The sequence below is a fragment of the Argiope bruennichi genome, chromosome X1 (genome assembly GCF_947563725.1).
Source record: "Argiope bruennichi chromosome X1, qqArgBrue1.1, whole genome shotgun sequence".
Taxonomy (NCBI): domain Eukaryota; kingdom Metazoa; phylum Arthropoda; class Arachnida; order Araneae; family Araneidae; genus Argiope; species Argiope bruennichi.
In genome coordinates this window covers 75,282,284-75,296,709 of record NC_079162.1, presented here as the reverse complement: position 1 = coordinate 75,296,709, position 14,426 = coordinate 75,282,284, and the positions used below count along the sequence as shown (strand labels likewise).

The 14,426-nt window shown below is 29.1% G+C and overlaps 1 protein-coding gene across 1 annotated transcript in view; it reads right to left on the bottom strand.

Annotated features, from left to right (window-relative positions):
• Positions 1–14,426, bottom strand: part of LOC129959287 (transcription factor RFX4-like) — a 46,406-nt gene that overhangs the window by 10,700 nt on the left and 21,280 nt on the right. Inside the window, exons 7-14 of the mRNA XM_056072109.1 lie at positions 11,806–11,904; positions 8,333–8,410; positions 7,193–7,356; positions 5,683–5,783; positions 5,397–5,597; positions 2,925–3,019; positions 1,714–1,831; positions 988–1,125 (exon numbers count right to left, since the gene is read on the bottom strand). Of these exons, the coding sequence (XP_055928084.1) occupies positions 988–1,125; positions 1,714–1,831; positions 2,925–3,019; positions 5,397–5,597; positions 5,683–5,783; positions 7,193–7,356; positions 8,333–8,410; positions 11,806–11,904 (994 nt within the window). The remainder of the gene's footprint in view (positions 1–987; positions 1,126–1,713; positions 1,832–2,924; positions 3,020–5,396; positions 5,598–5,682; positions 5,784–7,192; positions 7,357–8,332; positions 8,411–11,805; positions 11,905–14,426) is intronic.

Below are 14,426 nucleotides of genomic sequence, written 5' to 3'. Positions count from 1 at the left end.
ACTTCTTGAAATATGTGATGTGGCAGAATTTTGTTGGAACCATAGATCTTATAAATTGGATCGTTGAGTGATTCAAGGATTTACGAAAGAAGAAGTAGTTCACAACAATGAGAAGATATAACAGTTAATCTAACACCAATCTTTTGTATCTCTAGAAAAATAACGTCTGAGTGAAAAGGCTGACTACAGAAACTTCTTGCAATGATTTATGTGGCTGGTAAGAGACCACAATTGCGAAATTCTTGCTAAACGCTCAGTACTCAGCACAGGTGGAAAGCAGAAGTGTGATAACAGCAATAATGTTTAAAAATGGCAAGATCTCACGCATTTTAACTTACCACGCCAACTACTTTATGTTCCTTATAAGTCGAACAATTCCTCCATCAAATCAGGGCAACCTTTCTGCCGAACTTGAGTATAATATTCTATGAAAGTATTCTTTGCCTGAAGTATGAATGAAACATTTGCACATACGTGTGTCTTAAAATTCAACGCTCATGAGGTGGAGAATACCTCATGAATAATTTAGAATTATACAATGTATGCGTTAGAATTTTAAAATCCCAATGAAATTTCTCATTCTTTAACATTGTTGAGAGCTTCCTTGCATAACTTCGGCCGCGGTGGTCTTGTGTTAAGGTCTCGACTTCGGAATCGGAGGGTTTCAGGTTCTAGACCCGATTCAACCGAAGAACCTTTGTGTAAGTGGGTCTAGTGCACGTTAAATCCGTCGGGACGAAACGTCCCCCCTCTGATGAATTGTGGAAGTTTTGAGAGGGGATGCCAGGTCATGTGTCGTCTTTGTCATCTGACCGTGGTCCAAAATTACGAGGTCCGTCCCAAAACAACCCTAGTGTTAGTTTAAAAACTGGACGTTAATGTAAATAAACTAAAACTTATTTAACTGTAAAATCTAATAACTTTTCACAAACCTAGAAAAGGAAAGCAGTAAATTAAATTAATTAGTATATTAAAAAAATTACAAACCTGAAAATGCTGTGATTTGAGGTGGGGAATCACTCATGAGATTTCTCATGAAGTCCTTCATTTGATCTTCTGTATGAATAGTCTCTACGAGAAAGAGAACATAATCGTCGAACATGAGCCTCAAGAGATGAAAAGAGCCTAAGGACAGAACCAAATAGGTTACAGAATTATAGTTAATAAGATTATTACATTATACCAGTGACGGATCCAGGATTAAATTTTCTTAAAAGGTTAGATAGAAGTGATTGACAAAAGTGTTTTTGAACGTTTCTTCTTATTCTTTATATTTCAAATTCTTTTTATTTCAATTCTTAATCGAAACTAGTTCTGATTATTTAAATGAAATTAAGGAGGCTGTAGCTTAGCGGCAAAGCTATTGCTTTTCATTTTGAGAATTACGAGTTCGACACAAATTTAAATTTAAATTGCTGTTCATGTGGGCTTGGGTATGTTAAATCAGAATCAAACATTGCCTTATGCAAGTAAACATATATAAGTAGTATACAGATATATTAGATGGTCGAGAAGTAGAATAAATGAAAATAAATATACGTAAGGAACCATTTTAAAAAAATGTAATGCCATGGCATATAATTTACTTTAACATGTTGTTATGCATTCTATTAAAGATATAAATTTTATTTTTTATTCCAAATTTGGTTTGGCTTGTCTTTTTTCTGGAATTTTCAACTAATAAATTTTAAATAACATATTATTTAGAGTTACCGAAACTAGCTGCACTGTGTAGTGTCATGTCACGGATAACACGAGTTCCAAAAGCAGACCACAAGAGCAAAAACTGACGTGCCAGACGGCGACCTCCTCCTTTTCTCCTACCTATTGCCTACAACAAAGAAAAAAATGTATGAAACACATTATATTTCATAAAGTTGTCTCAAAAATTGTTAATATCGAAATGATATAAATGCTTTATTATTTGAAAATTGAGATAACTTCTTAATACAAAAAAGTATCGAATGTTTCCGAATATTATTTGCAAAACGATTAAATTAGAATTCGGGCTTTTTTTTTTGTTTGTTTAAATTGGATGAATGATTTTATTTGATTGGCCAAAACTAATTTTGACTGCTATGCTCAGTTACGATATTGGCAATTGGTGTTGTCATTGGATATTTTTAAATTAGTCGATATTACATTATGTAAAAAATCCCCAAGAGAATGTTTTTTTTTCATATAAGAGTTTCTACAGAAGTATTTTCCTTTAAAATGATATCACTCTGTTAATTATATGGTGAATGATAGCAGAAAATAAAATAATAATAATAATAATAACAACACATACATGCCGGATGTCCTCAAATAACCGCGATTAGAATCACTACACTACGGCAAAACAAGTGATATACACTCTACACTGCTAGATACTTTTGTCTATAAATGCCAATTATTCTTGTCTTTTTGGTAACAAAAAAAAAAAAAAAAAAAGACTAATATTCAGTGTGCTTTAGAGGAATACATGTTCCTCTTTATTTTTGCTTAAGTAAGAATCCATGATATGATGTCACTTGTTTTGCCGTTTCTACTATTTCACTCAACAGCACACTCAGCAATACAGTAGTATAATTAATTACTGTATATCATATTTCTTCAGACATACTCAGCCATCTACGTAGAAATCTTTAAAATGTCCCATTTGAAATAATGTCGCAAGAACCACAGTCCCACTTTCATTCCACTGCGCTATATACACACGGAATAATTGAGAAAGTATAAGTTATTGATATAAATTTTTTAAAAAAAGTGAATTAATAAGAACAATATTTTTACAGATACTCGTGATCAAAATGTGAATGCATAATTTTATGTTCAGCAGACTGACACCTTTGCGTTAAAAGAAACTGCGGAAAGTTAAAAATTAGAATGCAATTCATTGAACTATTTAATTAAGAGCGTAATACACATCTAGAGATACTCACATGGACGGCGCATTTGTTGACTAATGACTCTAACCATTCAATATAGCCTTCAATTGGTGCTTCTTCTTCTAAGAGAGTTTCAAAATCTCGTCCCACTGAAAATATAAACATTCTTATTTCCTGATGGCAGCGTTTTCCTAAGAATTAGGGGTATGTAATGACCAAACTTCATTATCACGATATATCGTCCAAAATAAATCGATATTTCTCGATATATCGAAATTTTATTATTTATTTATTTATTCCGATTATAAATAATATATAACTTTTTTAAAATACTGACTAAATAGAACTTCTCCAACTAAAAGGAAATTTCATTTTATCTCATTGAATTTTCATTTCATATAAAAAAAAATATTCGTTCTTTTCCTTCCAATAAAATAATTAAAAAATATTTATGTTAAAATCCCTTCAATAATATATGTCAATGTCAAACATTGTAGGCATTTTACAATTTATTATAATATTTCATTTCTTCAATAATATTGTGATTTTAAAAATTTTACTTTATTTATTGCTGATTTAGAAAATGTCATCTTTTTTCATTATTCATAAACAAAAGAGAAACAAATTAATGCCTTCCACAGAAAATTAAGTAATTTTGATAAATCTTGAATTCGAAATCTAAAGTTTAATGCCATGAAAAATTAATTCCGTATAAGAATAACAAAAAAATTTTCTTTTTATTTTAAAAGTTTTAGTTGCCTATTTAATTTAAATATGTAACTAGAATTTTAACTCAATTAGTAAATTAGACTATTACAACTAAAGAAGCTTTATAATAATTTACAAAAAGAAATTGAAAAATAGTAATTCCCAAATGTGTAAAATATGAATTACAAGTATTAAGAAGGATAAGCGCATTCATGGAGAAATAATGTAATAAATTAAAAATTTTAGAAAAATCTTCCAGTTGTTATACGATTATGAAACAACATGAAAAAATAAAAGAAAAATTCGTCATTATAAATTATTTTTAATATAAATTAATCGGAAAAAATCCAAAACTCATATAAAAAGCTTATGTTTCTGAATATTAATAATTAATCTATCAACATTTAGATATAGTAAGAAATTCGAATTCTTAAATTGAAAATTAAAATATAAAAACGCCAATTATTGATTGAAAAGCCACCACTAAAAATAATATTTTTCTTTAAAACAAAATAAAATAATTCCACAAATTTGCTTTAAGTAATTTATACGAAGAGCACTATTAATCAATTCAAAACACTGCATATTTGAAAATAAAAATGTACATGAATAAGAAAGAAAATATTTTTTTAACTGTGTGCGGGTATAAAAAAAAATGGAATATATATTTCAATTGTATAAAAAAACAAATCCGAGTAATAAAAATTTATTATTTCACCAATTATATATTGGCATCAAAATCGTTCTTTCATCTATATAGAACCAGTTTCATTTCCATGATCTCGAATCGAATACCCCTAATATATTTCATTCACATTCAATCCGAAATAATTAAGAGATAATAATTCAAATCATAATTAATTTTCACTCAAAAATTAATTATCGATTTACTGTCGGGAATCATCTTTGCTATGATATCGATAAATTGATTTCTTTTGAATATTGATATAAATATCGATTTTTCCAAAATATAGATTTTTAAAAATATATTGAAAATTGGCACAACCCTGCTAAGAATATGAACTGAAACATAAGACATTCCAAACTGCCTTCCAATCTCTTATCATTATTAAAAAGACAGATCATCATGGGAACAGAATTTTAAATTTGAAACTCAATCATTGCGCAATAGACATTGAAATCATTAAAAGCTGGAAAATTTGTCATGCTCGATCATTTGCTTTTCACCTTCTTTCACTGCTTTCATCTCAAAGGAAAGTGAGTTATACTTGGTTTGCGATCAAAGCTATACCAAAAAGTGGAGATAAAAAAAATACAAGTATCAATTGATCTTCCGCATTTTGATTTCATCAGTTTCTTTTTCATTAAGTTCATCGATCAATCCTTTTAAAGTTCAGAGTATTGATTGAACACCAAGAAAAGTATTTCAAACAAGGAAAGAAACCTCAAATTCTCTCTCCAGTGTATCATTATCATTTGAACGATAGGGCGTCATAGCAGTAAATGCTGCTTTATTTTTTCGGTTTAGGAAACCAAACACCATATCTCCTGTTCGAAGCTCCATTCGGTCGAAGATCCGCAGTGCCTGGTACATGGCAATTTTGTCGTCATAGATCAAACGTCCTGTGATGAAGAATACTGAAGAATGTGATATCAATGTACACTCTCCTCCCCAAGACCTATTTGTTGTTCAATAAGAACTTTTTTACAGTGGACAAAAATGAATAATATTTTCTTATTATCATCAGTTTATGAATCATATAATTAATTAGACCAAAGAGGACTACTAGTAACTTATGTGTGACTCCTTCAACTTAAGTATCTTTTAAGCGCGAAGAAAAAAAAAAATTCTCTTACATTTTAATATCAATTGGCAAGTTGTGGCATTATGTTCGGTACTGAAAAGCGTTTCTCTGCAGATAGCATCTAAATCGAGTTGCCTCCAATCATGCAGCATTTGAGATGTGATATCGCTGTTGTGAACAACCATTCTAGAGGCTTGAGCTAAATGATTGAGAGACATTTGTCGTCGTAATGTGTGGGCGAACCTTGTAGCCACTGGAATGAAAACATAAGTAAGATTGCTATATATAAGATTGCAATCGATTGCAAAATAATCAACTATAATTAAATGGCGATTTACTTTCCAACTTCACAATTTTGAGGTTATCTGGAAGATGAGCAATAGCTGCTTTCAACCAGCAGTCAAGCTCCTCGGCAAACTTTCGAACAACTTTAGTTAAACTACAAGAGATAGAAATAAAAATGAATTAAAGTTGAATAAAAATAACCTTCAGAAATTTAATTTAGTTTTAATGCAACTGGCATGTGGAATCGCGTAGATATCGATATACTTACATTTACATATATTACATTAAATAGATATTTTTGTTCATATACATTTAAATGAATATAAATATTTATTTAAGTTCTTATCAAGTTCGGATTGCCCAACAAACCAGGATTTATGCTTTTCAAGATTTGAACCGATTCTGTATTATAGCCGATTAATTTAAATTCTTATGCATTAAGCTTAATATAATGCATAATGGGAACAAAATTCTTCAGACAAAACCTGCATTGTGTTTGATATTATTTTCAAAATCTACGTAATTTGTTGTATTTATTCATAATTTCTTCATATATTAACTCTGTTATTAAAGGACATTTTGAAATCATTTTCCACTTATTGCTGATATTAAACTTGAGAATATTCGATGGGTTGAATAAATAATATTCAAAAGTTTTTAACAATGATTCTCATTTCCCTACTCCCTCTATTATTAAAATGGAAACAAAATGGATGATTGATTAATTTCATTGTCAAATGGTGATTTTTATTGCTTTGAACTTTTAAATCAACCAATGTTGAGTTTCATTTCCAATCAGTATTAGTCATGAACTAACTTTTATATTTTCTTTTTATCTGTACCTTGAAAACGTTTCTTTTAACTTTATTATTCACCATATCGAATAAAATGATGTTTAAACACGGCAAAGTAGAAGGTCTATTTAAAATTTCGCAATCGTTTCTGTACACAGGATCATTCAAAATTCAACGTTAAGAGAAGTAGGAACCAAGCCCCCCCCCTCTCTCTCTATCAAAAAAAAAAAAAAAGCATGAGAAGTATGACGGAGTCAAGTTACAGGGAATTGTAGTTGGATTGGTAATGCTCGATTTATTTAAAAGGGATTTCTTATTGGTGGGAGACCCTCCAATAAGAAACCACATTCGTCCCAAGAACGTCCATCATTGCTGAAAATGTCCACAAAATGCCGGATACTTTCGAAAGGGCTCGTCCATTGTTGCCCATTTTACCATTGGTGATTTGTATATTACATTGTGCAACGTGTATAAAATTCGATTTTTGAAATTAGAATTTATCTGATAATCTACGAATAGACCTTTACATTAAAGAACATATATAGCTGTGAAATAAAATCAATGATAAGACCATCTTAAAGATATTATTAATAGTCTAATATGCTTTAAATATTTATATTAAAAATTATAGAAAGCAGTTATACAAAATTAAAGCATTTTGAAATGTTAGTTAACAAACATTCTTCTATACTATATTATTTAGTGAATACTTAGTTATAATTTAAGAAAAGTAAATTATAAATAAACAATAAATATGATATATACTAACCTTTCTGGTAGGGTGTGAAGCATTGACGGTAAGAGAACATTGGATATGGTGCGATATAATATGCAGTCACAAACACCAACTAAATTTACAAGCGCGTTCGATTCCAAAATTGGTAGAAGATGTGGAGGAATCCCTTGCCAAAAATGCAACAGAAAATTCTGAACCTATCAAATTTTTATTAATGAATTATGAATTTACTATCAAAATTATTCAATTATTATGAGTTTTTTTATCAAAAATATTAATCTAAAAATTATGCAAGACTTCATGTGAAGTTACAATCCCTCCTCTCTCTCCATACACTGATAACATGGTGAAAAGAGCTCTTTCAATCTTAATCTACAAGTAAATAATTTATTAATTTTATAAATTAAAGTTCTCATGTGAAAAATTTACAAGTAACTAATTTATTAATTTTATAAATTAAATTATGTTCGTAAGTGAATTTACAAGTAACTAATTTATTATTTTTATAGCATAAAGCTCTTAAGTGAAGATACGGAGTGATGCATTGTATTAAAGGAGAGATTTCGAAAGTTTGCGCTGTGGTCAGATGATGGCGCCACGATGCACCTCTCTATTCCGCTACTTCCCATTTTTGTGATATACTCATTATTTATTGTGTAACCACACGATCCATTTCAATTATTCTCTCCATTATCTTTTGATCCTCTACAAAAAGATAATGGAGGGAGTAATTGAAATGGTATTATGATATTTTTTCCTGTTTTTTAATCTAATTTGTTTTTAGACATATATACATGATAACTGCTTTACACTTTATTCTGTTTTAAATTTAAAAGCAACAAAATTTTAATTCGAAAACTTCTGCTTTTAAATTGTATTGCTCTTTTCTCGAGCCCATTAAAGTTACTCATCTAGCAAATGTGAGAGATTTTCTGTTTCAAAACTTAATCCAGTGATTTAACAAATGTAACGTTTATCGAAAAAGCGTTACTTTGCTCTCAATATCTTATCACTGGCCATTGAGCAGAAGCATATAAAAATTATAATCAAGTCAATTACATTTTCCTTATCTTTCATTTTAAGATTTAAAAAGAAATCTTAAAATGAAACATAAGGAAAAACTTCATTAAACGGATTCTGATATTTTTATTCCGACTGAGTTGTAGAACTTACCTCATCGAAGCTCGCCCTAACAATTGTGTCAAGAAGTCTTTGACAATGCGTTCTGTACATCATTAGGAATGTACTCATCTGAAAAGAAAAGTAACCCGGCCATTAAATGACCATTATGACATTATAAAGGTATATGTTCATTAATAAAAATTAAAAATCTGAAAAAATGATAAAAAATAGCAAGGGAGAGTATAACCTGGAACAACGATATTCATTATTATATCTATTTTACCTGTGAAATTATTGACTCAGCGGATGCTTTCATACAGTGTTGATCGTTAAAAGGATTTTTAAAATCAGTGAAAAAGATTTTTGAATTTATTTTATACTAGCCGCCTTTGGCGACCAGCCGGTTCGCCAATCTTAATGTTCGTTAAAATTTTAATAATTAAATATTTTATGCAATTCCAACTTTAATAGATTCTTCAGCAAAATATTTTAAAACTTCAAATTTTGATAGTCATATAATTCACTCATAATATTATAAAGGCCTTCAGTCATAACGTGATATGTATCTCTCTAATTTTTTGTTACCCCTCGTAGAATTTATGCTTTAAATTAAAGTGTTAATGATTAATCTGCAATTAATATAATAATATTTTTTACTGAAACAAAGCATTTTTTTTAATAATATGATTACTGATAATAGAGTCACTGAGCGTTTAAACTTTATGGGCACTAAAGAATATCTTTCTTAATTTATGTAATATCTCAAGAATTTGTCAACAAAATTTTCTCAGATTCATCATGAACAGATCGTTTAATGAACAATGTTTCATTTTAAATGCATTAAACACTAAGAAAATAAAATGAATCGTTTAAAATAATCGGTCTAAAACAGGTTAAAAAAAACTACTTAAAAAATGATGTACTTAAAACTATAAGCATATACAAAAAAATATATAACTAACATAAATACAATTTAATTACAAAAGTACACAACTAACCTAAAAATAATTTAAATCATTGAAAACAGGTTAAAAAAACTACTTAAAAAACGATGTACTTAAAACTATAAGCATATACAAAAAATATATAACTAACATAAATACAATTTACTTACAAAAGCATGCAATTAACCTAAAAATAATTTAAATCATCCGTTGAAAGTGGTTGTCATGACAACAATCAGAACAATGCGCATGAGTGAATTTTCTTCGCCAGTTAGGTAACGCAAATGCGTGAATTTTTCTACGCCAGTTGGGGTAACGCTAGGCAGATTATACATTTTTAATTTCCTTTATTCTGTGTTATTTTAATTCAAAAGTACTTCAGAATGAATCTGAAACATGGATTAATTAACAATGTTTAGTTTTAAATGCATAAAACATTAAGAAAATAAACAGAATCGTTTAAAACAATCCGCCGAAAAATATTAACCCTAGCCTCATTACTGTTGGGAGAAAAAAGAAACGGAAGTTTTACTCATTTGGCGGTGGGGGAAATGGAAGATTTTTTTTTGGCGGAAAGGTTGGCGGTGGGGAAAATGGAAGATTTTTTTGGCGGGAAAGTTAGTTTTTAATTAATAATTAAAATTCTAATTAAAATTTCAAAAAAAAGGGACCCCAGGTGCACATTCCCGACCTCTAAGGTATACATGTACCAAATTTGATAGCTGTATGTCAAATGACCTGGCCTGTAGAGCGCCAACACACACACACACACACATTGAGCTTTATTATAAGTATAGATTAATATAATGAAGCACTTTACCGATAGATTCTTTTGACAATGAATTCAAGTTTTTATTCACTGAAACCGTTTTTCATATGCCATGCAAAATGCTTCTTAGCTAATATATTATTTATTAGATAAGGTGACAAAATGAAGAATTAAGGGGCTTGCATTATTTATCTCGTAGGAAGAAGCTTAAAACAGTTTAAATATGCTGAAAAATAAATAATTTTCTTAGTTGCATTAGCTCCCTGTTTAAAGTACTTTCGTATTATTTTGGGAGGGACATTACAATTCTAAATCATGAGAAGGAATCGATTTCATTTCAATGACACTATTTCTTTTAAAAACTTTCACACTACATCAACAAAAGGATGTATCAACTTCGAGATCATATATAATGTGCACTAAGCCCATATACATTGGTGAAAAAGAGTGAAAAACTTTGAATCTTCCAATTTCGGTGCTTTATAGTCAAACCAACACGTCCCCTAAAAGTTGAAAAAAAAAAAAAAATGCTCGCTAAGAATAGAGACACTGTAAAATCATTGGATCATTTATTGGACGGCTGATTCTGAAAGAAAATCAAAGTACCTTTCCAACTTCGTTTTCTTATTTTCAAAATATTTTTAATTATCCTGGAGTTAATTCATATGCAATGGAATTAAATTATACGATATCATAGTTACATGACAAACATCATTGTGCATGTGCTATGCAATTTAAAAAAAAAAAAAAGTGGACTGTTACAGAAGAATATCTTGTTGTCTTACTATGGTTAATCAATTCATGGCATATTACAGTCACATGATAAACATAAATCCGCTTGTCATCTAACTTAAGTTTGGCTTACTACTATACTGTGACATTATGTCCTTATTTCAGCTTCCAGAGGCACATTGGATTCTAAAATAGAATTGGCGCTGCGTATTTAACGCGTTTCACATTAAATATGCAAGCCTGAATGCCCCGTCTTTTCTGCCTTTTAATATTTGGTTTTCCCAATTTTATGTCTTGGATTCATGTTTATTTCACTTAACATTCGGTGTTGTGAATAAGTTTTATTTGGTTTTATATTATAATTGTTCCCCTTTATTACATTGTTTAGTAGTTTTTATTCTAGTGATTTTCAAACAATCAAAAAAAAATTTTTTTTGCGTTTTATTGTTGTATTATTATATTTGTTGTATTTATAATATCTTCGAACATTTTTGCATATTTTATGATTCATTTAACTCTATTAAACTTTTAGGTATGGGCCGCGGTGACTTTGTGATGAGGCCTCGGCTTCGGAGTCAAGGAGTTTCCGTTTCGAGACCGGATTCCACCGAAGAACCATCATGTAAGCTGGTCTGGTGCATCTAATTCCGTTGGGGCCAAACGTCCTCCCGCTGGTGTGGTGTGAATGTTTGGAGAAGGGTGGTGCCAGCACAGGTGTTGTCCTCGTCATCTGACCGCGGTTCAAAATTACGAGGTACGTCACAAAATAGCCCTAACGTTGCTTTAAAATGGCACGTGAATATAACTAACTAACTAAAAGTTTAGGTATTTCATTTTTCCAGTTGCCAAATGCGCACTGGATTCTCAAATTTCATTGGATCCTCGTATTTAACGAGTAACTTTTGATCATGAGTCGATTCCATTGCAAAGCATTTTTCGAAATGGATAAGATTTTTTGTTGTTGTTGTTATTTTATTTTGACATTTCCTCCCTGACTTTTGTCATACGTTAGATAATTTTGAGGTAAATGAATTTAAAGTTATTTAATTAAAACTTTTGTCAATATCATGCTCACTTACCTTGTCTACGTCAACAGTTGGAGGTAAATGTAGATCTTTAACACTTGGAAATTCTGGTAAAACGGTTCCGGTTCTTGCTCTAGTGGCATAAAGAGGAGCCTATAATAGAAATCACTACAATAAGTGTAGCTAAATAAATGTACCTATGAATAAATTAGTAATTGTGTCCCGTAGATATTAAGAAATCCACTAATTTGATGGTATCTTTCAATTTAAAAAGTACTAATTTTTGTTATTAATTTATGTATTTTAAAATGCATTGCTTCAAAATTAATTTTTTCCTCATTTGCTATGTTCAAGTATGTTCTTTAGGAAAGGTCAGTTACCTTAATCTTTTTTTGCCTAAAAGAGTATTTTTTTTTCTCTATTCACTTTTATTTATTTAATTTTTTTAAGTGATAAAACACTAGTTATGTCAAAATCAGCAAACACGTGCTATGAAAAAAAGTGATATAATGTTATAAGGTTTGTTCTTTTCTTTTTTAACTCTTTTTGAACTTAAAAATTAAATGATTTTGTTGCTTTTTTTTTTTTTTTCGAAATTAAAGAGAAAATGCTTACTAGAGATAGGTTTAACAGTTTTTGAAATATAGGTTTCCTGAGTATTTCGGTATTTTTCCTTAAAAAAAATTGTAAAATTTTTTTAAAAAATGTATATGGTTATGAAATAACGTAATTAAAAAGATAAACAACCTTAATGCCTTTCAAGAGAAAGAATTTTAATTGCAATAAAATTCTTTGAACAAACATACGTTTAAATATTTGCATCCGTGAAATAAGCATAAAATTGGATATTAGACCGACATAAACATGGAACAAATTTTGTTTTTAAGTATCAAAATGTATGGTTCTCAGTAACCGTGTTGCTATCCCAGCCTATATGATCAGTCAGATTTACTGGTCCAAGTGAAGAGTTGGAGTTTTACTTAAGGTTTACCCTTTAGTTTAATTTTAATTTACCAGACTTATTCTACACAAGGAAATGGAATCTGAAATATCAGCTTCATTTGCTAATCTATCGCGATTTTTACATAAATTTATAATCCTTTCTGCAGCCTTTCTTCATGTTGGTCTCCATGGCTGGTCTTCAACCAGGTAACAAAGGATTTAAATAAAAGTCAATATTTTGATAGCATTCGTCACTAATAAATATTTGTATGGATAAGTCTACAAAAGCTGTTTTCATCTTTTCTAAAAGTCCTAAATATCTAGCCTTAGGATTAAAAACTATTTCATCAAAACGTTTGCCGTGAACACTTAAAACCCATTTTGTCTCATTTTAATATTGAGATCTTATTCCTTTTTAAATTATTTCTGTCGAGTAAACCACTCTTTTTAATGTTTTTTTTGTAATGTTTGTTTTGTAATGTTGTATATTGAAGTCCCTGAATTTCATTTTATAAGGCTAATTGTTTTATGGATGATTTGAATTTGATGTTATACTTAGAAGTTATCTTTAGAGTTAGTCGCCTGTTCCTTAAGCACTATTAGCAGCACAAAATGAAAATATTTTTGGTGATACTTAGTACTTTAGAAATATTACCTTAGAAGAAAATGTAGAGACTTCAATGATCGGTCGTTATTTTGAGAAAAATGTACTAAATTTTCAAAATGAATGAAAATTACTGAAAAAAAATGGCAAATCAAAAAGTTTTTCCTTCGCTTTATTGGAAAGAAAATATTCATTAATTAGCAAAAGAAAAATCATCTGAACTTTCAACGAGTGTGTTGTATATTGCTCTCTTGCATATGCTCCTTGATTCAGATAACCATATAAACCATTGTGAAATTTTAAAATTCCAGTCTTCTGATCAGGATCTTAAAAAGTTCTTTGGAGATGAAGGAGAAAAGAAAACATCTTTGGAGCAACACTTAATATATATATTTAATATTGCCAGAAAATTTTAGAAATATGGTTTTGTGCGGAAAACGATGTTTTTTCATCGTTTTCCGCACAAAACCATATTTCTAAAATTTTCTGCACATTCATTTTAATTTAATTAAAAGGACAATCTGTAAAACAAGTTTAGTTATTTGCAAATTTCGTTTAGTTAAATAGTTTGAGTTATTTCATAGTAATATAAAAAGTTCATATTATTATGTATAAATTAAAATTATAGAAATTGTTATTTTAAATGAATATAAAAAAATTATTTATAATTTGAATGTTTGATTCTCAAAGGTAAATTTTCCATTAATTTAAAGAAAAATAATTATTAATTTAATTTCATAATTATTTACTTTTAAAAATACTTTAAACATTCGTAATTATTTAGCTTTCGTAAAATATAACTAACATTTCAAGCTGTATAAATATTTCATTATATATCCTTTTTATCTGAAATTTGTTAAAATTTTTTTTCTTTCAGCATATATTTTAAGGAAGGTTTTTGAAAAAATATCATTTTTTTATCTAAATATTTATGAAAATGTAGGAAGATTTTTAATTTAGATGTTTGGAACAGTAGGTGAAATTTAATTATTTTTATGTAGTTGAAATTAAGTATTCAAAAATTGCAATTCATTAAATGTTCGATAATTTTATCATTTAAGTCATGATTTTTAAAGATTTAGAACATTTTTTTGTTCTTTTAAAATAAAGAATCGAACTGCTTATTCAA